At 31.0% G+C, this 23,317-nt stretch overlaps 1 protein-coding gene across 2 annotated transcripts in view; it reads right to left on the bottom strand.

Moving 5' to 3' along the window:
• Window positions 1-24: 24 nt before the first annotated feature.
• The window catches only part of LOC139526902 (von Willebrand factor D and EGF domain-containing protein-like), a 35,603-nt gene continuing 12,310 nt past the window's right edge, over window positions 25-23,317 (bottom strand). The window contains exons 9-19 of one of the 2 annotated variants that reach the window (XR_011665216.1): window positions 18,650-18,713; window positions 17,530-17,718; window positions 15,129-15,322; window positions 14,013-14,295; window positions 10,751-10,897; window positions 10,190-10,484; window positions 9,449-9,639; window positions 7,768-8,022; window positions 6,391-7,187; window positions 5,013-5,112; window positions 25-2,139 (exon numbers count right to left, since the gene is read on the bottom strand). Coding sequence is in view for 1 of the 2 variants with exons in the window: in XM_071322052.1 (XP_071178153.1) it covers window positions 2,133-2,139; window positions 6,391-7,187; window positions 7,768-8,022; window positions 9,449-9,639; window positions 10,190-10,484; window positions 10,751-10,897; window positions 14,013-14,295; window positions 15,129-15,322; window positions 17,530-17,718; window positions 18,650-18,713 (2,422 nt within the window). In the remaining variant the exon portion in view is untranslated. The remainder of the gene's footprint in view (window positions 2,140-5,012; window positions 5,113-6,390; window positions 7,188-7,767; window positions 8,023-9,448; window positions 9,640-10,189; window positions 10,485-10,750; window positions 10,898-14,012; window positions 14,296-15,128; window positions 15,323-17,529; window positions 17,719-18,649; window positions 18,714-23,317) is intronic. The other variant, XM_071322052.1, reaches the window with a different exon arrangement.

Genomic DNA, 23,317 nt, shown 5'->3' with positions numbered 1-23,317 from the left:
AAAATCATAATAAAAAAAAGTGCGAAAAATAAAAGTTTTAATTTTATAACATATATTTAAATACAAAAACAAGCAGTAGATACATTTCAATTTTATAAACATACAACTGAGGAGATGTTGGATGGCTTAAACTAATATTTTACCAGATTCAAAATCCTATAGAGGCATTCAATTATTGGTCCGGGTACTGCTTTCGAAATGGACAAAACACATACAGTCAATAAGAATGCCTGTCTTAATAACATTTTCAATAACATCATCCACTTTCTCGATTGTATAGCCCCCTCCTAGTAATCTAAACTGATGTACATTGTTATAACTTCTGTTGTCACAGTGTTTGACTACTGAAGTAAAAATAGTCTAATAATTATGTTTTTAATTAGAAAAAAACACAATCTGTCGTACATAGTAGTTTTTTATACGCATACATATAATTGCAGATACTGATATACGCATGTATAAGAAAGTAAAAAAAAAAATACTTATACTTAAATTTATTCAAAAGATGATGTCCATAATAAATCAAAAGAATAATGATGATTACAATAATAACGATAGTGATGGAATAAAAATGAAAAACGCACGTTGTACAAACTCCCAACACGTCATGCACTCTTGGCTAGCAAATAATAAGCAGTTTATTTCTGAGTAGCACTATTAAACCTTCTGTATTATTTGTATTGATGTGCTGCCATTAAAGTATATCAAGTAAAGTTACAAAAATACCGAACTCCGAGGGAAATTCTGAACGGTAAGTCCATAATCAAGTGGCTTCAAGTGCAAACAGATCAATCGAATAGAAAACAACTGTCATATTCCCGACTTGGTTCACGCAATTTTTTGTGGAGCCAAATGGTGGATTAAACTTACACATGTTTCGGTATTATGAATTGTCTACAGCATGATATGTATTCAGTTGTTCCTTGTTGTGACAATACTATGGTGTTATTAGATATACTTGAATGTTAATCTTAGTAATTCAAATTTGTAATACAAACAAGCTACAAAACAAAGATATATATATAAACAAAAAGCTTTATGTCAAAAGGATGAATTATTTTTAAAAGCAAACTAAGTATTATATGGATTTGTATGAGTGATATATATGGTTAAATTTATGAAATAAAAAAATTGGCAAATTATTACTTTTATATATAATCAGACTGTGAAAACATTTATCACGAATAAATTACAAAAGTGTAATGCTGAAAAATGTTTACCAACATGTGAGAAAAAAAAACCTGATAATAATAGTAAATATATGATTCTTGTTAAAAAGTGAATATACTATCTAAACTGTTAACAACTCATCATTGCATAAGAACAACAAGTTGTCCACTCTGAACGGCCTTTTAAATGATATATATTTTTATCGTCTATATATTATGAGGAATGTCATTACGATACATTTTTATTATGAATTAGAAAATACGTTGAACCACAAACGTCAAAATTATTCAATCGCGTTGTGGAATGAACTATTTGTGGATTCTTATAAATTTTATATAACTTTTGGACTACTTTAAATAACGGTTTTTTTTCTGAAATTACTTCTAACATACTTAATATAGCCCATGTGAATTTTTAAAATTGTTTGTATATACATCGAACGACAAATATATGTGACGTTTAAAATTTTCTGACGTCAGACACGCGAATCAATGAAAGTGTTTGTAGATATATGATTTTGTGTTCTGTTAAATTGTTCCTTTAAAAATTGTTACACGATGATGACTGATGTACCCACATTTTGACTATTTTATTTATTATGCCTGTTTTGTTCACGCATCATTGTAGATATAACGGAATTTGATACGTCGGTCATCAAAAGGAGAGGTTTAGTGCTATAAAACCAGGTTTAATTCTCCATTTTCTACATTTGAAAATGCCTGTGCCAGGTCAGGAATATGACAGTTCTTGTCCACTCGTTTTTGATGTGCTTTGTCATTTGATTTTGCCAAATTATTATGGACTTTCTGATTAGATTTTCCTCTGAGGTCAGTATTTTTGTGATTTTACTTTTTTTTAACGATGATAAATAGAAATACACAAAGCCAAAATTGTACAATGAATATAATTGTTCACAATCGCAAATTGAATCAAAGCATTCCTGAGGAATAATTGTACTTTTTTTACCTCCTGAAAAAAACAAAGAATTTTATTTCAATATGAAAAGAGATATAAATGTTTAAAAAAAATAACTATACCAAAATACAAATAAATATATTTTGGCTGGATGTTTAACTTAAGTAAATATTATTAGAAATAGTCATGGTGTATCGTTAAGATTGAAGACCCATTCTGTTTACTCCAAATCCTTAACTTAAACATAGTGTGTTTGATGATAATATTTGTTTATCGCATTCGATGTTTTTTCATTGTTTTTCTTTTTTGATTTATATCACAATTGATTATAGATACTTAGCACCAACACACATCCACGACCAGAAAAGTTCGCCCCTATCATGGCGTCACCCACGGTAAGTATATTTTAAGAATAAAAAGTAGTAAGTCCACAAAGAAAAAGTAATTTGTCCAGAAATATTGTCTTTTAAAATCTTAAACAATACATTCTAAGACTATCTCATCTTGCAATAGTATTAAAACATTTGAATTGTCTACACTTTACACATTTTAAAGTAAAATACATATTGAAAGAGTTGGTATTACTTTGTTTCATATATAAGAATGGCGAACGTAGCTATACATATCTTGTCTTGGGGAGGGATAAATCCTACTTTGTACTCTGAACCTGACATTATCAAGATGCTTGATTTCTTGATTGACAACAAATTTGTTTTTCAACAGAAACTGTACCCCTCTTCTTGCCGACTTGTTTCTTAATAATTATGAGGCTTACTCCATACAGGAACTTTTTAGGAACAAAGATAGGAAGTTAGCATACTCCTTGAACTTTACGTTCAACTACCTATATATATGATGTTCTCTCACTTAATAGTAGAAAAATTTGGTGACTATGTTGAACGAATCTATTCTATCGAACTGGAGATAAAGGATACTACAGATACAGCTAAGTCTGCCTCATATATTGACTTACATCTAGAAATTGACAATGGGGGTTGTTTGAAACAAAACTTTACGACAAAAGAGATGATTTCAACTTCCCAATTGTAAACTTTTTATTTCTATGTAGCAGCATTCCAGCAGCGCCTGCATACGGAGTATATATCTTCTAATTGATACGATATTCCAGGGCTTGTATTTCCTATCATCGCTTCCTTGATAGAGAATTACTACTCACAAGGAAGCTATTTAACCAAGAGTTCCAAATGGTGAAGTTGAAATCATTCCTTCGTAAATGTTACGGACGCCATAGCGAGTATGGAATAACCGTTCCACAGATAATAGCGGATATGTTCCTTATGTCGTAACTACAATAACCTTTCCTTTTCACGAATTTGATCTACCGAATAAGACTTTTTGCCGGATTTGAAATAACATAAGGCATGCGACGAGTGCCTTATGTGGAACAGGATTTACTTAACCTTCCGGAGCACCCGAGACCCCCCAAGTTTTTGGGTTCGTTTTGGTGCGTCTTTGGTTTTCTGTGTTGTATCTTCTGTGCTTTTATTTGTCTGTTTGCTTTTTTTTAAATTTTTAGCCATGGCGTTGTCAGTTTCTTTTTTATCTATGAGATTGACTCTCCCTTTGGTATCTTTCGTCCCTCTTTTTCTACTTTAATACAAATTTTACATACGGACTTGTTGTATATACCCGTTATTATGGGGACTTTTGAGGCTATTGCCGATCTGAAGTCTGTTGTCATGGGCAATTATTGAAAGGTAACAATATTTTCAACTAGCTACAATCTGTTGAAAAACACGTTACAAATTTAATTACTGAGAAGCTGTGCTAGCAAGATGATATCGAAGCACTACAAACACTGAAGCGCAAAAACGACGACATGATCATTACGAGCTAAAGATAGTTACGTTAGGTATAGAGCAAACAGAGTCACAACAAGCAATGGAAATATGAAAACCCTAAAAAAATGCATTGACGGTAAACTATTAGCGTCGGAAACACTTTTTAATAAAGACACATGTGCTTCAATTGAATAATCAAATGTATGATATCAAATAAAACAAAACTACAATTCTTAGATGCATGCATTATTCTGAAAAACAGTTGATAATGAAAAATGCATACACAGTTTCGAATGAAAAAAACGTAGTACGTGTAGAAGTTGAAACAGGCACGAAACGAACTGGCAACAGTTGCATATATAGTATGCAGAATAGAATCTGATGAGCAATTACAACCCATAATAAAAGTAAGAGGCAAAGTTCAAGTCATAGAAACATGCTTTAAAACGTCAATAACTGTCAAGTTCATGTTCACCGATTTGACTTAAATTTTATTTTTAACTGTGTAAAACATTTATCCATATCATAAAAAAAGTCAAACATTAGAAATTTACTTGGCTTGAGCGCAAGAATATGTTACTTCGTTTTGTGTATGTGTTAGTCTAGAAGCCATCTAATGAACTATCGAGATGACCTCCAGAGACCTGCGTTGGTCATATAAGCGATATTAACATAAATATAGATAAAAAAGAAACGAACTCGTTCATTGAAATTTTTCAAAGTCTGTTTAATTTCATATTCTAAACTAGAAATATATGTTAATCATCGTTTTTACCTGTATAAGAATGCTATTTTGTGGATCGAATCAGTCAATCTGTTTTATTGTTCAATGATGGCATTCTTTTTCTATGAATAACTCAAAACAAACATAGCATGCGTTATCCATTCTCTAACTACTGGGATAAATTGAAGGTCACATGAATACGCCTTGAAAAGATTTCGATAAACTAATAAAAGCCTTTCATATGAACAAGAAGACCTATGATATTTTCATCAATGTGATAATAACTCAACCACACCATAAGTCAAAGGACCATGCGTTGATAGACATTAAGTGTTTTGCTTTCCAAGTTTTTGTTTAATTTGTACTAAATTGTTGATACCGCATACTTTTAATTCACAAACCTTTTATAACTTGTTATGTTTAACATCAGCAACTGCATCTTCTTATCAAAATCAAGATTACATACTACTTGAAAGCCTGTATGTACCAACATGTCTCCATCTACATATTAAAATATACTGTGAACATTTTAAGTTTTAACGGGATTTCTAAAACAATATGCATTTCTCTAACATGCGTAAATGTTTTGATATGTTGTTGTTTAGCTCTTATTTTTTCCATACCTATTTATATTTGCGTGGTAAGAACAATTTACTTCCCTTTGCTAGTTTGTTTATCTTTACTTTTTATGGTCAGGATCAGATTAAATTAGATACTGCTTTTTGGAAAAATACTTATCTCATGAATATCCATTCTTACATGCAAGAGAGCATATATACATGCTAACATGATTATTTGCATAAAGCAAAAGAGCTAGAACATAACAGCCTTAAAATAATACAAAGGAAGAAAAGCTTATCTAATAATACAAGTCAGACTTATAGTTGCTTTAGTATCGTTTACCCAAATACCATAATCAAATGTAAATGATGTACTAATTCAAAACAATCACTACTCAGTAATATGAATTAGTTCATGAGTGAACGAGAACCAGGGAAATTAAACAAGGCATTTTGCGTCTGGTGCAAATACTAAGTTGTAATCTTGGAATCTATGATGAGCTTATGTACACTGGTAAATGATATTAATTATTTCAATACTTAAAATGACATTATACATAATGTAAAAAAAACAATATGGATTTGTAATTTAAAAAAGCGATACTTTAGAAAACAAATACAAGATTTATATATTCATTATAAACGACCATTTTTTTTAGAAATATTACTTATTGAAAGCAGATGGAAAACTATTCCATATTCATCTTATTAATAAAAAAGAAATAAAAATGAAATACAACAGAAATAATTGATAGATAATGTTGTATATTTTAATTCGTATTACAGCACTTACAATACTTACAATTACTAACTAGGTCTATTTAAAGATACAGTATAGTGTCTAACAAGGCCGGAATAAGGTATCGGTTCTTGCTATATTTAAGTAACAAACGTCAAAATTTTCAATCAAGTATATAAGATTGATGAAAAAAATATCCACTACCCTTTTTGTCTTTTGTAATGATGTTTAGTTATGTATAAACTTGCTACCCTTATATTTCATTGATAATGACATTATATTAAAAATGTTTTTAAAAAGAGTGTATGCAGAAGTATTGTTGTTAGTGTTTTCCATCATGTTGAAACCTACACAAGTTATAAGAAGTAGTAAATGTATGTCGGACTATTGAGAAATTGTGCACGAAACAAGTTGTTATGTTACCATTGGTTTACGATACGTGTGTGCTCATCATTTGTAAACTTGTCTATGACATATTACCTTCTAATTAACAAGAGCGTTGGAACAACAACAATCGCAAGTCCACCAACTGCAGCACCTAAATAAAGTATTTCTGGACTGATAGATTGGTTACCGTGCTCGTACAGTTTTTCTGAACTGGTTGTCTCCTTACTAGGTTCGTACAGTGTATATGAACTGGACGTCTGCTGATTGGGTTCGTCCAGTTTTTCGGAACTGATTGTTTGCTTACTTGGTTTGTACAGTTTGTCTGAGCTGGTTGTCTCTATACTTGTTTCGTAAAGTATGTCTGAACTGGTAGTTTGCTCACTGGGTTCGTACGGTTTTTCTAACATGGTTGTCGGCTTACTAATTTCGTAAGTTATATCTGGACTGGCAGTCTGCTTACTGTGTTTGTACAGTATTTCTGTAGTGGTAGTCTGCTTACTAGGTTCGTACAGTTCTTCCGAACTGGTTGTCTGCTTACTGGTTTCGTAGAGTTTTTCCGACATGATTGTCTGCTTACTGGTTTCGTACAGTTTTGCCACACTAGTTGTCTGCTTACTGGATTCGTACAGTTCTTCCGAACTGGTTGTCTGAATACTTGTTTCGTACATAATATCTGATCTTGTAGTTTGTTCACTGGTTTTGTACAGTATTTCTGAGTTGGTAGTCTGCTCACTGGTTTCGTATATTATTTCTGAGTCGGTAGTCTGCTCACTGGTTTCGTATATTATTTCTGAAATGGTAGTCTGCTTACTAGGTACGAGTGTTGTTGACGGTTTGCACATATTATGTTCCTGGTTGTAGCATTTTCTCTCAACAATGCATACATCGTCCTATAACCACAAAAATATTGTTTGTCAAAATTATCAACTGTATATTAGTAAAACTTTTCTATAATTATATTTTTGTAAACCTGTCTGAAAAAAAAGTATGATAAAATAGGTGAATGACTGATATTTATATGAACGACGGGATCTGCTTATTCTTATTATAATGTGGTAGCTTTAAATGAACTAGTAAGTTGCGTTTATTGGTAAAGTTTCTATTAAATCTTGCGGATGATATTTTTGACATTTATTTCTGACTTTATAATTTACTTTAAGTAATTCTTTTCAAAATGATGTCAAAATAGGTAACAGATGATAATTGAAGAAAATAAAGACTGAATGAATACAGATAAACAATAGATTCACGGAAGAAAAGTTGTAGCAAAGATTAAAACAAATATGCCATAAAAAAGAGGTCAAAGCAGTTGTATTTGAGATAAATTAAGAAACACATAATTCAGTTTCGGTGGTTGTCATTTGAAATTCACATAATTAACTTAAAAAAAAACAAACTACAAACGTCCTACAAAAATGGAGTATAGGCTAGCATATATAGTTTGATCGTTTGTTTGTTTTGAGTATTTACCCTCATTTTACAGTCCACGGTGCCGTTTCGGTTTTTGCAGATAGTGCACGTAGAATCATACACTATTATTGGAGAACCTGTTGAATACTTGATCTCATCAAAGGAGACTGCCACCAAGTATGCATCGAGTACTGGAAAGTTGGGTGATTTACTAACATCCATTTGTTCTAGTGGGCATTTTACTTCAGCAAAAGTTATCAACGAGCCGTCAGTTGTAACATTGCGTACATTAGGTTTTACTTCATATTGCACGATCTACAAACATTAATCAACATTAATGTAATTGAATTAAACAAGATGAAATGTTATGGATGTAATGGATGATTTCAGGCGGCGAATCAGTGGACATTAAAAGTAAGAAGTGGAACGAATTGTTAGAAAATGTAAAAAAAGCCATCAAGGTATCTTTCTATAAGATTTAAAATAATAAATAATAAACAAATTTTAAAATACACTTCATACTGTAGGATTTCACACATCATATATTCGTGTGCTTACTTAAATTATAATATGGAGCCTCGATACATCTGTTTACTTTTAAATTATAGATACAAATTATTGACAATGAGTAAAAATGTTAATCTGCTTAATTTCTATCTGTCTTCAAATTTTCAATTATAAAATTCAAAATTATTATACCAGCTCTTGTTGGGTTGCTGCCCCTAAATTGTAAATTTTAAGGAAATTTTGCAGCATTTGATTATAATCTTGAATGTTATAATAGTTAGAAAAAAACTGCATACGGCAATAACATTCAGCAAAGTTAAATCTTCAAATAAGTCTGCATGACATATATTGTCAATTGACCTCATAGGGAGTTATTACCCTTTAAAGTCAAATTTAACAATTTTCCTATATTTTTGTAATCTTTTACAGGAATATTCTGCTGAAAGAAATTAGTCAAATTTAATCAAACTTGGCCACAATAAGCACTAGGCTATGTAGTTCTAAAAATGTGTTCGTTGACTCTGCCTGCCAACCAACATGGCAGACATCAATGACTAAGAACATAGAGAAAAAAAACAGTTTTTGACTTATATCTCTGAAACTTAAGCAAAAGTATAACGGTTGCATTATATCATGCATGAATTACAAATAAAAATATCCGGTGAGCATCACAGGCCTCTTGCTTGTTCTGGTTGTATGTTGGGGCGTGTTTGAGTTGACGGTTTCGTGTTTAGAACGTTCAACGCAAATAAATAAAGGATACATCATTTCGCTTCAGATTCTATTTTTTTTTTATATTTATATATATATATATATATTTAGGCGCTACAGTTTGATTTAATAAGAATTTATATTTACAGTGACCGACTTAACTTCAATGCTTGTAAATTGTTTGGTTTTACTAGTTATATCGGGGACTTTGATGACTTATCATGAGGATGATGAGGTATTTTCGTTGTTAACGCCAGTATATTAATTTATTTCTACATCATGTGGTCTATAGTGAAGAATTGACTCGTTGGCTATCAAAGAAAATCTTCTTTTTGTTTCATCCGGAGTTAACATGTTATAAGTCTTTATTTAAAATAACATTCGAACAATGCCGAATATGTATCTATTTAAATCATGTATAAAGATTTGCAGTTTGATAGGAACCAGGAATTATGAAATAATAAAATTAGTTCAATGGTTTTAACGACACAAAACGTGTCTGAAAATTCTAAAAAATATGTACCTGTGCTTCCATTATGCGACATTTTACTCTGTCCGATTCATAAAACCCATTTCCAAACACCGAAATAAAAGAGCATGGCCTTTTTGATAAATCACAGAATGATTCTTCAACTAATCCGAATAATTCAGGTCCTATCCGGCGGTCAACTGAGCAATCTTCACCTTCGAATCCCTCATCACAATCACATATCCCTTTAAATGGTTTTAAAAATGATAAAGGCAACAGTAGAGTAACGCTGTTCAAATAATTCGTTATAATTCGAATTGGTTCAAATGTTTGAAAAAAAGTGTTTATGCATATATCAAAATCAATATATATATATATATATATATATTTAACAGTGTTTATAGTAATAACATTTAGAATAAGAATTGTATTTGATTTCGTTAATCTACATGATCTATGTCATGGAGATGATTGATGTGGACTGTATAATGGATTACTATGAATTATTACTTGGATGGAGATTTGTCTTACTGGCACTCATACAACATTTTCCTATATCTATCTAAGTACTTACAATGTCTGGAGCTAGTTCTATTTGTCCTTCCATAGCAGCTTATATAACCCCCGATTTACGGCTTTGTCTAGACTACATATTATATTAACAAGATTGGTATGTGTTATAATTATTTTGAAAAATGTCATGTTTTGATTATTTTTACATCGTTTATGTCCCTTTCTCCTCAACTTGCAAATTTTCATTTCCCTTTCGTTTGGTATAAAATAAGAATTATGTACCTTGCTGACAAATTCCTGATTCAGAACAATCGTTTGGACAATCATTGTTGAAAACTGTTTCTGCAATGTCCAAAATAGAAATGTCCTCATTTTCTAGTATTTCCAAGCTGCGTGCAGTTGTTGTCGTTGTTGTAGGTTGCGTTTTAACGTTCAATTTCAAATTTGTTTCCGTAGTTGTGTGCAGCTTTGGTTCTGGTTTTGGCTTCCAAAAAGATGTGTTCAGTCGTATTTCGTTTATGCATGCCGTTTTCATTGAGTCCAACGAAGCTGAGAGAAAAACAGTTGAACCAGATAGCTATATAATACAAACAAAATTCGAATTCTATAGTATGATAATTGTATAAATAAACAATATGTCCATGACTAAATTGCTTTCAATAACACAACAGATTTTAGTGGGAAATAGTAAATAAAGATTTTACCAAGAATTAACCTTTTCGTGTTGAACATGTCAATTATTCAAAATCCAACACATACTATCTTTTAAATTGATACAGTTGAGAAAAAACTTTGTAATTGGAAACCATTTTTATATTTTTTCAAATTTAATTAAGAAATAACCTTTATATCAGCTACACATGTTGTCCTATCGACACCACTAGACTTGGTTATTTTGCTGCACAAGTTAAACAGTTTCGACTTCTCAAAATAAGATGCGCAGGCATTTATTGCCTTTTGTTCTGTCCAACCATTCTCCCATTTGAACTCCTGAAACAGTATTGTAACATTATCAATATTGAAAAATTTAACTTTAAAAACACATACCAATGAAAAAAAGCAAACTCAAATTTTAGGCATTAATAAGTAGAAACGCTTCGAGTTATATGACAAAAAGGAATAAGGAAAAGCCAATTTCTGCTTTGGTGAATAGTACCTGATGGAGTTGGAACCAAGGTTTATTAGTATTTTTTTATCGAAGGGAATATAAGAAGGAATAGGGGATGAATTATATCAGTACTAATGCAATTACTACTGAATTATATCATTGGGCACTTACACTTGTCAGTAATAATATCTATCATTTTGTGATAGTAAAACGACGTACTAAGAAAATAATGAAACTCCAAGATAAACTCCTTGAGGAATAGTCAATAAAAACTGTCAAAACCAAACGTTATCAATTGCAACCAACAAAAACTTGAAACAACTATTTCATATTTCAAAGTTGGTATAGTTATTTTCCAAAGAATATTGCGTTTTATTCTAATTATCTTTCCTATGTTTACTTTCATCACATACACAAAAACCTAAACATTTAAAAGCTAGACATGCATAGATACATTATCCTTAATTGCTATATGTAGGACATCTTTCAAAATAAAATAAAAAGTATAGTTTTATTTTGAAATATATGTTTCGTCCGCCAATATTCCAATATACAATAAATATACCCATACAAACTTACTATATGACTCTGTAAGCCAACATTATACACAAAGTATATTTATAAATAGAACAAAAATAGCGTCAACCCACCATTCCGCGTAAAACCCTCATCATCAACCTTTTAGACTTTCTAGATTTGAGAAAATGTTAGGCATATCGAACCATAACTGAAATTCCAAAGCGTGTCTTTTTCGGGGGCATTCGGGTTTCGTTGTGTTATTTATTGTTCCAAACAGAATTGAGCAGATATATAAAATTCAAATAGTATATTGCATGCATGTCTGATTGTTGTTTAAATGTAAAAATGACAAGCTATATCAAGTTTGACAATGAAAGAAAGACAAATGCAGCTGCTATTCATTTGTTATCTTGTTGTTGTATGTATGCCTCGTTTTAGTCATATGCCTGAAGGATTGATATGTGCTTATCTTATCTCAAGTGGAAATATTTCATGTATGTTCAGGACGTGAACAACCAAACAAAAACATTTGACTGGTCATTTAATATATATTGACAGTCACTGAATAATGAGGGTGAATTGTACATGAATATCAATATATAAATATTCTTAAAGCCACAGAGAGCATGGCGACTCCTCAACATGAGACACCAGATTGAAGGACGTAGCTGCATATTTATGCATTCCTTACCAACAAACAAGGGTTTTACTGCCTTTTGAGAAAAAACCTTGAGGTTAAAAAATTCAAATCAATGCAATTAATATAAACTGTATGAGGATACAAACTGTTTATTCAACTTGTTGAATGCTGTTATATTTAATATTATGGTTAATGTCGAATGACATTATGAAATTGAAAACAAAACAAATGGAAATGTCATCGTTACATATATTTTTGTCAAAGATTAGAAACATTTGCAATTAACATTTTAGTTATAATTTAAATATATAAATGCAATACTTTGATATACGCTCGGTTCAAATTAATGCAGTAAATGATTCAATCTCGGAATGGACATAATACGTGTTTTGGTGTTATCTTAATTACTTTTCTTTCTTTTCATTTGTTTATTAAAAAAAGAATTGCATGATTCAGCAACTAAATGATTAATCCATAATTAATTTGTCAAATTCAATTATAAAGGAAGAGCAAAACATTTCAGAGGGACAGTCAAATGCATTGATTGAACATACATTGACAACGCCTTGCTAAAAAAAAGACAAACAAACAAAAAGACAAATAATAATTTACACGACACAACAAATAAAACTTAATACAAAGCAATACGAATCCCACCAAAAACTGGGAGTTTGTTTAATTAACGTGAACAAATGTTCCTGTACAAGTCACCAAGCAATTGTTTTTGTCAAACAAAGGAATTAAGCGGCTGTAAGCAATAACAGGCAACACAATGGCAAAAACAAATTAGAAAAACGCATACCGTATAGTCGCCTATATATGGCCAAAACATGTAAAGTAAAGAATAATTCAATTGAGAAAACTAAATGCCTAATTTTTCACAAAACAATTTATGACAGACATGAACCAACGACAGCCACTGAATTACAGAGCCCTGTATAACGAGACAGACACATACAGAATGTGGCGCGGTTAAACATGCTTGAAAGCGTCAATACTTCCTCACCGGGGACAGTGGATGGAGTTAGTTTTCGAGCGAATCATTACATTCCTTAATTAAAGTTTGAACAAATATGCGTATACTGAAAATGAACCAATTGAACAATGCTTAGATCAGTGAAACGCATACTAAGATAATATGGTGTAAATTGGAAGGAGTGATGTATCTTTTAAAATATTTTTTTAAAGTTTGAAATTTTTTTACTGTCATCAAAATATTAAGACACCTTATTCACGCAATGCAATTGGGATCCATACTGGTTGCAACTACTAGATACTGCATTTGTCTATAACCGCAATATCCTGAATAAACATAACAGTGTTGCAAATACATGTTACATGTTTAACTGGAAACATAACCCGTTTGATAATATTATCGATTTTCATACATTAGTATTGTTATAAAATAAAAATATCAGTGGGGTGACAATAATAGTATATGAAATTCTGTAAAGGTGTACTGGTGACTACATACAGAATGACTATTGGTCTTTTTCGTACCAGCAGAAAACAATTTGCCAAATTTTAGCGCCCGTTTGGCAGTGCGAGATGTGCATGTACGCTGTCATGTCAAGTTGGGACATTAAATCTAGTGTTGAGAGAATGCAACAATGTCTGCACGATTAATACCCTTACAAAAACTCGGGGAAAAGGAGGACGTCGATGATCTGTTTCAAGGCAATTCTTATTTCCAGGGGCATTATGCATTTTAGAGCCATTCATACTGCACAAACTCTACAAATGTATTACCTAACCTGGACCGTATATCCAGCTGAGAAAAAAGAATGAAAACACTATCACTAATAATATATATTCAGTATGACAAATAAATGCATCACCTGTGGACCCTTTCTAAAAGCAACCACATCAATCGGGACATCAAATTCAAAGTCATCTGATATTTCCCGTTTCGTTCTTCCATAGTTGCGACATGTATTTTCCTTCCAGTTTTTAGGCTTACACAGCGGTAAGCTGTCCTTCCATGTGCAATCTGCCGTTTCTTTTATTTCTTCTTGTATTTCTAGTATGCGAGACTCGTTGTAACATGTACAATACATTACTTCAGTCTTCATCTTCTCTGATCTAGCCTTTGCTATAAAAAGGCTTCGACTTCCAGGGACCCTAGTTATTAAAAAAAAGCAATCTGATAAATGTACAAATTATGTGTCCTAGATGTGCCTATTTTAATCTGAAAACGTTCGATACTTCTTTCTGATATCAAAGAAATGTCTGTGTCTTCTTTTTCTGTCGGATTTGTCAGATTTTCAAAATCAACGCGTTAAACAGGATATATAAGTCAATCAGATTGTTAAAAAACTATTAAAAGTGTCTTTCTCAAAGTAAACATTTACTTTATCAATTTCAACACCCTCAGGCAAATCTCTCTACGGAAAAGTTGGTCTAAGATAAAAAAAAATGTTAATATAAAAAAGATGTTTTGGTATTTCGATCTTTAACGTTATCGGTCCTTATACATCTTTGGCTTTGACATATTCGGTTCGAGCGTTCCTGATGAAGGTAAATACAGACAATCAAATCGTACGCATGCAATTTATAAATTGTTTAAAACTATTTTGACATGTTTGTCCTGTCTTAAGTACACATACATTTCATTCCTTGGTGTGACAAAAATCCTTTTACTTTTTCTTTAAATACGACATAGGGGCGAAAAATACCAGTGGGGTATTATAACTTATATATCTAAAATAAACTGACAACACCATGACTAAAAATGAAAAAGACAAACAAGCATACAATAGTACATAATATTCAACAGAGAAAACTAAAGACTTTGCAACACGAATCCACTAAAACTAGGGGTGATCTCAGGTGCTCCAGAAGGGTAGACAGATCCTGCTTTACATGTGGCACCCGTGATATTGCTCATCTTTTTAGTATTACAATTTACATGAATTATCTCGTGCCTTTATTGATATACATTAACGCTTATTTACCTCCAGCTGCTCATTAATTTTGCTTGGTCTACAATATTCCCTTTCATATCGGTAAAGTCATCGTTACTTCGGCCATTGTACAATCCACATAGTCCTTCGGTTTCTTCCCAGTCCATTGCAGAAACGTAAATGTAAACATTTAACCAATATTTGTTAACTAATACAAATATACGTGTTCCAGTTGGCATAATCACCTTTTAATCATAAACATATAATTCTTGATATAGTTGAAACATTTCCTCGTTGACATTTTTTATATATATTTTGAATAAATCAAACATTAACACCAAGGAAGTTTGCGCTTTTTAACTTGTCATAATTTGCTTTTTACATTTTTTCTTAAGACAACACTATTTTTTTTCCAAAAAATAAAAGTATTTAATTTGAATTCCAATAGTGATAAAAGTGGCATTGAACACCAATCAATCAATCAATCAATCAATTTATTTGAACTGCTCTAGTTCGATAATAAACCTCCTTTAACAAAATGCACATACTTATTGAAGAAAATATCGACGCCATGAATATGGAGTATATGACACATCGGATTACAAATATGTCTAGCTTGTCGGAAAATTTTTAACTGCATAGTAAAACAATTAAGTAGTACATGCGGAATAGGAACTAATAAGCCTTCAACAACATGTGTTAATCGCAGGTGTTTGATAAAGATTATGCTGTCTAATATTATGTTTTCTTAATGTTGTCATTTTTGTTTGTTCGGTTGTTTAGTTATTTTTACCATGTTTTTTTGTTTTTTTTTTAGGATTTGATGATTGTTTAGATTACCCTGGTTTCTCTCTTTTAAACCATAAAAACGTATATTAACATCTTAAATGAATTCATACCATCATGCGGTAGATGCAACAGCTGGTTGGTGTTTCTTACCAAAAAAAATCACAAGCTCAGTAAGCAAAACAACATAGAGAAGTTCAATTTTATAAATTTACTTTTAATAAGTTTTGAATTATCCAAAGCATTTTGGATTTTCTACCCCCTGATATAGCCTTATCCGCACTGATGAAATTGATTTGTATTTATGATACATAACAACTTTCAATTCATCTGACCGAACACCTGGTTTGATTCGAATACAAATGATGATAATATACCGATCATGATTATATAGTAGAATAAATACGTTTCTTGCGTAAATGTACTCATCATATGTACCAGGATTGAATTTAATCCAATAAGTGAAAGTACGACCATACTAGACTCCAAACAATATTAAAAACGGAAAGTTCCTTATTAAATGGTAAAACTTAAAGCTACAACATATCACATGAATGGAAACCATCTGTCGTGTTACTGACTTCGTTCAAAAATTCCTAAACGTTTGGCTAAATTCAACTTAGGTCATCTATAATTAACTGGTGTATCAAAACCTTAGTATTTCGAAAAAAAAATATTACAGAAGGTTATTGACTTTACTTGATCATTGAAGTGAAACTGATTTATAAATACAAATTTGAAACCATTAAATGACTTTTTTATTGTTTTGTTTTCTTCGAATGTGAAACAATTCTATTACTCCCTACCCACACTTGAATCCGTAGAAAATATCATCTTTTATATATGTATTATCGAGACAGATCAGTCCGAGATAATATTGCATGCGGTCCTGAAAACAACGACTTAGGCAGACGGGATTTATATATGCTCCTTCCTCCTTCATAACCAGAGCTACAGGTACTGACAATGACAAAAAATGAAGAAAAAATAATAAAGATGATTATGCAGTTTCATTGGTGAGACATGTTTAACGATCGCTACCTCTACTGCTTCTCAATTTATCGAATACCATATATGTTTCCTATGTACTGAAAATAGTTATTAACTATACTTGATCATTGAAGTGGAACTGATTAATAAATGGGAATTTGAAGCCATTAAATGACTTTTTTTATTGTTTTGTTTTCTTCGAATGTGAAACAATTCTATTAATCCCTACCCACACTTGAAGCCGTAGAAAAAATCATCTTTTAATATATGTATTACCGAGACTAAACAATAAAGATCAGTCGGAGATAATATTGCATGCGGTCCTGAAAACAACGGCTTAGGCAGACGGGATTTTTATATGCTCCTTCCTTCTTCCTAACCAGAGCTACAGGTACTGACAATGACAAAAAATGAAGAAAAAATAATAAAGATGATTATGCAGTTTCATTGGTGAGACATGTTTAACGATCGCTACCTCTACTGTTTCTCAATTTATCGAATACCATATATGTTTCCCATGTACTGAAATGCCACATAACTGACTGCAGATAAAAAACCATTTAAAGCTCTCAAGTTTAAATCACAAAATACGCTGTAAGTATGGGAAAGGGTGGAACAGAGGCAAAATTAGATTGCCTACTTACATATCAATTAAACCGGTTACAAATATTTATACCTCAAAATTTTTTCCTTTTTCTAAAACTTCAAGATACTGATGTGCTCTATTACAGTTAAGTCTTCTTGCAATCCATCTGGTTGGTTTATTGCAACCGTATATAACAAACATATCTGTTGAAGCCCGAAATAGAACAGCACAGTTTGAAGCCCATTTTCGGCGATCATCCCGCCTTTGAATTGTGTGTATCTGCAAGTATGCATAACACTTACACGTTTAGTTATTGTCAAATTGATTTATTTTTTTTTTCTTCAAATATTTACTTCAAATTACTAAAGAGATCATGTCGAACTGTTCACCGTTGTTGCTTTTTACGATTTCTTATAAAGAGTTGGTTGTTACTGGTTGTTGTAGTCTGATGTACTGCATATTTTTTGGCAATTTCCTGTATCCTTGTAATATATTATGCTAATGAAACAAATCAGGTCAATTGAATTAAGAAAAAAAAAAAGAAACAGACACGAATAGTAGTACAATCATTTCTGCAAGAGGTAAGAGATATGAATAACACGTATTTATTTACTTATACTTTTATTTTCACTCTATATGTTGATGTTTCCATCTTCTGTCGAAAACGCCCGAGTCAACGCAACACCACGGGTGCAAGATGATGAACCTGGATCTGTTTACATGAGATTACCCTAATTAGAAGGGTTTGTATTGCTCAGTATTTGTTTTGTTCTGTCGTGTTTTGTGCACTATTGTTATTATGTTGGTACTTTTCTTTTTTAGCCATGGCGTTGTCAGTTTTTTAGACTTTCGACTGAGTTTGAATACTTTTGGTTTTTTTGTCCCTAACTTTTTTAAATCTCGAAACAGAAATCATCAAATCGTAAATTCAACGCTGCTATTGAAATTAGCCTTATCATTCGAATAAATTTTAACGATAATCATTTTCAGGTTTGATGGTCTGCACACTTTGGGGTTATAAGACTGCCGAAAAGAATGACCTTTAATGGTTGGTCTTTCATTGTTAAAACTCAGTCAGCCTTTCAATGCGTTGTAAAACAAGAAAATCCACAAAAAAGTATCACCTAAAAATGTGTGCGACTATCGAGGTCTCATTTTCAATACGTTGTACAGCATGTCAGGTGTTTACTAGTTTTTTATTATTACATACCTCGATGGGTTTTGTCTTATGTCGAAATAAGACGAATTCGCCAGTGTCATGGGTTGAAAAATATCTATTAGAAAGATAAATAGAATATATCTGAGAAGATAGTACAAAAACAAATATTTGATGTTGAATTACAATACATTTAATCATGAATCGAACAACAATTTACTATGCAATTTCTCAATCATATACATTTGTAATATACTTTTTAAACAGACAATGTAGTGTTAGGTTGAATATGTAAAGTTGCAAAAAAAATCCAAGAGGCTATCATTTATTTTGATTTTGATAAAAAAGAAATTTAATAGAACACCACAGACAAGGAGGAAAATACACTCAAAATGCACGTAAGCCTTCGGGGAGTATAGATACTGGGCAATTTGATTTTCAATTTGATTTACATTGATATTCTTTATGAGCCAACTAGTGTGTTAAATACAACTAATCCCTTTAATATAATGGCATCTATACTAATTCAAAAGGACCGTTACCAACCCGTGAATGCAAGGGTATCATATTGCAAGTCAATGGAACTGTAACGGTCTTTGCTAAACGTGTATCTATTTGAAATCATCTGATGAGGTAATCCTTTTTCAACTGATTGTTACAATTTGTTAATATGTTGTACTGTTAAACCACTGTCTCAGGCTAGGTGAGGGTTGGGATCCCGCTTACTTGTTTAACCACGCCAAATTCTGTACGTATGTATCAGTCCAAGGTCACTTCCGGTAGCCATTTATCAAGGTCATTTGTCACTTAACCTTTTGTATCAGGTCAAATGTCTTTATAATGATTAGGAGCCTGAAATTCAGTTGTTGTCGTATGTTGCTGTGTAACATAGTTACCTTAGCTGGATTTAGCAACATTTTAAAGAATTTTGGTCCTCAATGCTCTTCAACTTCGTACTTTATTTGGTCTTTTTAACTCTTTTGGATTCGAGCGTCACGAATGAGTCTTTTTTAGACGAAACACGCGTCTGGCGTATATACAAAATTTAGTACTGGGTATCTATGATGAGTTTTTTATAGTAACATACTTGTTTTTCTTTCATTTTATTGTACATCAGTTAGGCCGTTAGTTATCTCGTTTGAATTGTTTTACATTCGTAATTTATAGGCCTTTTATAACTAAACAGTCTGTGTGGGCATTATTCCTCTGAAGAGTTGTCTCATTGGTAATCATACCACATCTCTTTCATATAATATAACTGCACCAGAAACGTAAAGAAAACTGAATGATGTCTAATAAGCAAAAAAAAAAAAACCAAACAAAACATGAGAAAAAATAATAAAAGAAAAGAATAACCAACAAATGTATAGCTATAACAAGATGTGGTACATTTTTGAATGCCAACGAGACAACTCTCCTTCAAAGAAACACTTTATAAAGGTAAACCCTTATCATGATTCTTAACTGTCATATGATTTCAGTACTTTTTGTACATCAAGATTGGCTGTTCTTCATAAAATATGCTTACTTTTAGGAAAAAGATATAAAATTTTTGTACGCGTTGCCTAAATTGCAAATATTGTTTCATTTTACTGAAAATTATTGACTGCCATTGGAATTTTGTACTTTTTATAGCTTAGAATAGTTTTTTTTCATAAAATTAAAATAATATCAGAAAAATCATACTAAAATTTTGTTTGCATTGTTTAAAATAATCAAAGTTATTCTTCTTTTTATCAAAAATGATACTATTTTATTTGAAACCAGTTATTTTTACCATCTTGAGACAAGTCTTCTAATCAGAATTCAGATATAATAAGAATTAAAATACATAAATTTTTATTTTTGTAGAATAAGAATGTAGTTATAGATTTCTTTTGATACAAATTATTAACTGTCATATGATTTCAGTACTTTTTGTACATCAAGATTGGCTGTTCTTCATAAAATATGCTTACTTTTAGGAAAAATATATAAAATTTTTGTACGTGTTGCCTAAAATGCAAATATTGTTTCATTTTACTGAAAATTATTGACCGCCATTGGATTTTTGTACTTTTTATAGTTAAGAATAGTTTTTTTTTCATAAAATTGAAATAATATCAGAAAAATCATACTAAAATTTTGTTCGCATTGTTTAAAATAATCAAAATTATTCTTCTTTTTATCAAAAATGATAATATTTTATTTGAAATCAGTTATTTTTACCATCTTAAGACAAGTCTTCTAATCAGATTTCAGATATAATGAGAATTAAAATACATAAATTTTTATTTTTGTGGAATAAGAATATAGTTATAGATTTATTTTGATACAAATTATTAACTGTCATATGATTTCAGTACTTTTTGTACATCAAGATTGGCTGTTCTTCATAAAATATGCTTACTTTTAGGAAAAAGATATAAAATTTTTGTACGCGTTGCCTAAAATGCAAATATTTTTTCATTTTACTGAAAATTATTGACCGCCATTGGAATTTTGTACTTTTTATAGCTTAGAATAGTTTTTTTTTCATAAAATTAAAATAGTATCAGAAAAATCATACTAAAATTTTGTTCGCATTGTTTAAAATAATCAAAATTATTCTTCTTTTTATCAAAAATGATACTATTTTATTTGAAATCAGTTATTTTACCTTCTTGAGACAAGTCTGCTAATTAGAATTGAGATGTAATGATGTACTTTTTATTGTTTAGGAGTAGTTATCTTTTTTATTAAAAAAAGACTATCAGAAAAATATAATGTAATGTTGTTTGCATTGTTTAAAATTATTTCTATTTCCTGTCAAAAAATACAGCAGTTATTTTTGTAATTTGTTCTTTTAAATGCTTCGATTGTGACGAGAATATAGAAAGTCCGTGATTATGATAAGTTTTTTTTTAAGAATTTTATGATGATATGGATACAAAAATTTAAATTATTGAAAAAAAATAGACTACATTTTTCAATAACTGATTCTTTCATTTTGTTTTTCCCGAGAATGTTTGGAAAATAATAACATAAAAACCGCGATGTAGACACCGTTTTAGAAATCGCCGGTTTTGAAAATATATAACCTAAATAAAACGAAAAAGACCATTCTTTAATGATGATATTTTAATTTAGGTTTTATCTGTACATTTCTTTTCATTTCAATTCATAAAACTTTGCTAAATAATTAATAAACAAAATGTATAATTGAACGTTCGATTTTCAAGAGTCGCCATTTTAATTAGATTAAACGAAACTAAGATTCCGTAATTTGTATTAGTTTATCATGTGACGTATTAAAGTTCAATCTGTCATCAAGGTCGATCGGTACTATCCGTCCGATCAGTCCGATCAGTCAATTACTTTTACTATAAGTCTGACGGATTGCTGACGTGAGTTTGACGCGAACTTGACTGATCGGTGACTGATCGATGACCGCTGACTGATCGCTGAAATAGTAACGCCTAAGGTTGCAAGTACTGTACAATTATTCACCTTTACCCGAAAAGATATTGTAAGATCACAACAAAGACAGGCACACTACAAAATATCAATTGAAATGTCTTTACTCATTCAAAAGACATATTCTTAACACAAGTGACCATACACCGAAAGAATATTTGTATTATATCTATTAATTGTTTGTTGGTTTTGAATCTGTCTTCTTGTGTATATCTCAAACCATTAAACATATTTAATGAAAAAAAAGTTCAAAAATTCAAATCATTACTGAAAGTTACAATGAACAAAACAGGGATACAATATAATTATTCGCGAAGCGATTTTATGAACATTGTGTTCAGAATAAAGAGTATAGCTATAATCCTGATAAATGGTCGAAGTGTGCCCCAAATATTTTTTATTACTACATACTTCGTACAATGTGCATTAAACTGAAGGCAAAGTCGCATATTTACCTAATATCACTAACGGAACTTAGAAGTCTTCTCCATGCCAGAATGAGATACGTGTTATACGTACAAATGAAAGACAAAGGAGATGATAAAAAACCTACATCAATAATAGCAATGGGAATCTATATTCTTTGGAATACAAGTACTGTCATTATATATGTTATAACTCGTCTTTAATTCTAGCAAGATTTCCTAAAAAGTATCAAACGTATGCATCGCGAAAAGAGACCAACGTCATCTATGGAGAAATTAACTGGTTTTTGCAATCAGAATAGCTCCATAATAAAAAGTACAAAATTAATAAGAATTGTTTTAACTAAACAAAACTCATCAATGATTTTTAAAGGAAACCTACAGTTCATATGAAAAAAGTAAAATAACACAAATATTGAAACTCCAAGGAAAAATTTAAAACGGGAAGTCCCTAATCAAATGGAAAAAGCAAAAGCTGAAACACGTCTAGCAAATGGATAACAACTGTCATATTCCTGACTTTGTACAGACATTTTCATGTGTAGAAAATTGTGGATTGAACCTGGTTATATAACTAGCAAAACCTTGTCAGATCACCGCATTGTAATTCAACCGATGGTATGAACTAATTATGTTTGAAAATTTCGAATCTGTTGTCGAACTGGAATGTTAGAATAGATGGAAAATGTTTTTTTTATTAAAGAAAATATTCCAGATAGATTTTATCATAATATTATATGTATATTTATTACAATTACAAAAATACTGAAATCCGAGGAAAATTCAAAAAGTAAAGTCCCTAATCAAATGGTAAATCAGAGTGAGTCTGGTATTGACGTGATTAGTATGATAAATACTGGTG

This window comes from Mytilus edulis, chromosome 6 (genome assembly GCF_963676685.1).
Source record: "Mytilus edulis chromosome 6, xbMytEdul2.2, whole genome shotgun sequence".
Classification (NCBI taxonomy): Eukaryota; Metazoa; Mollusca; class Bivalvia; order Mytilida; family Mytilidae; genus Mytilus; species Mytilus edulis.
Note: the sequence above shows the minus strand (reverse complement) of the source record. Positions and strands in the feature narration are given on the sequence as shown.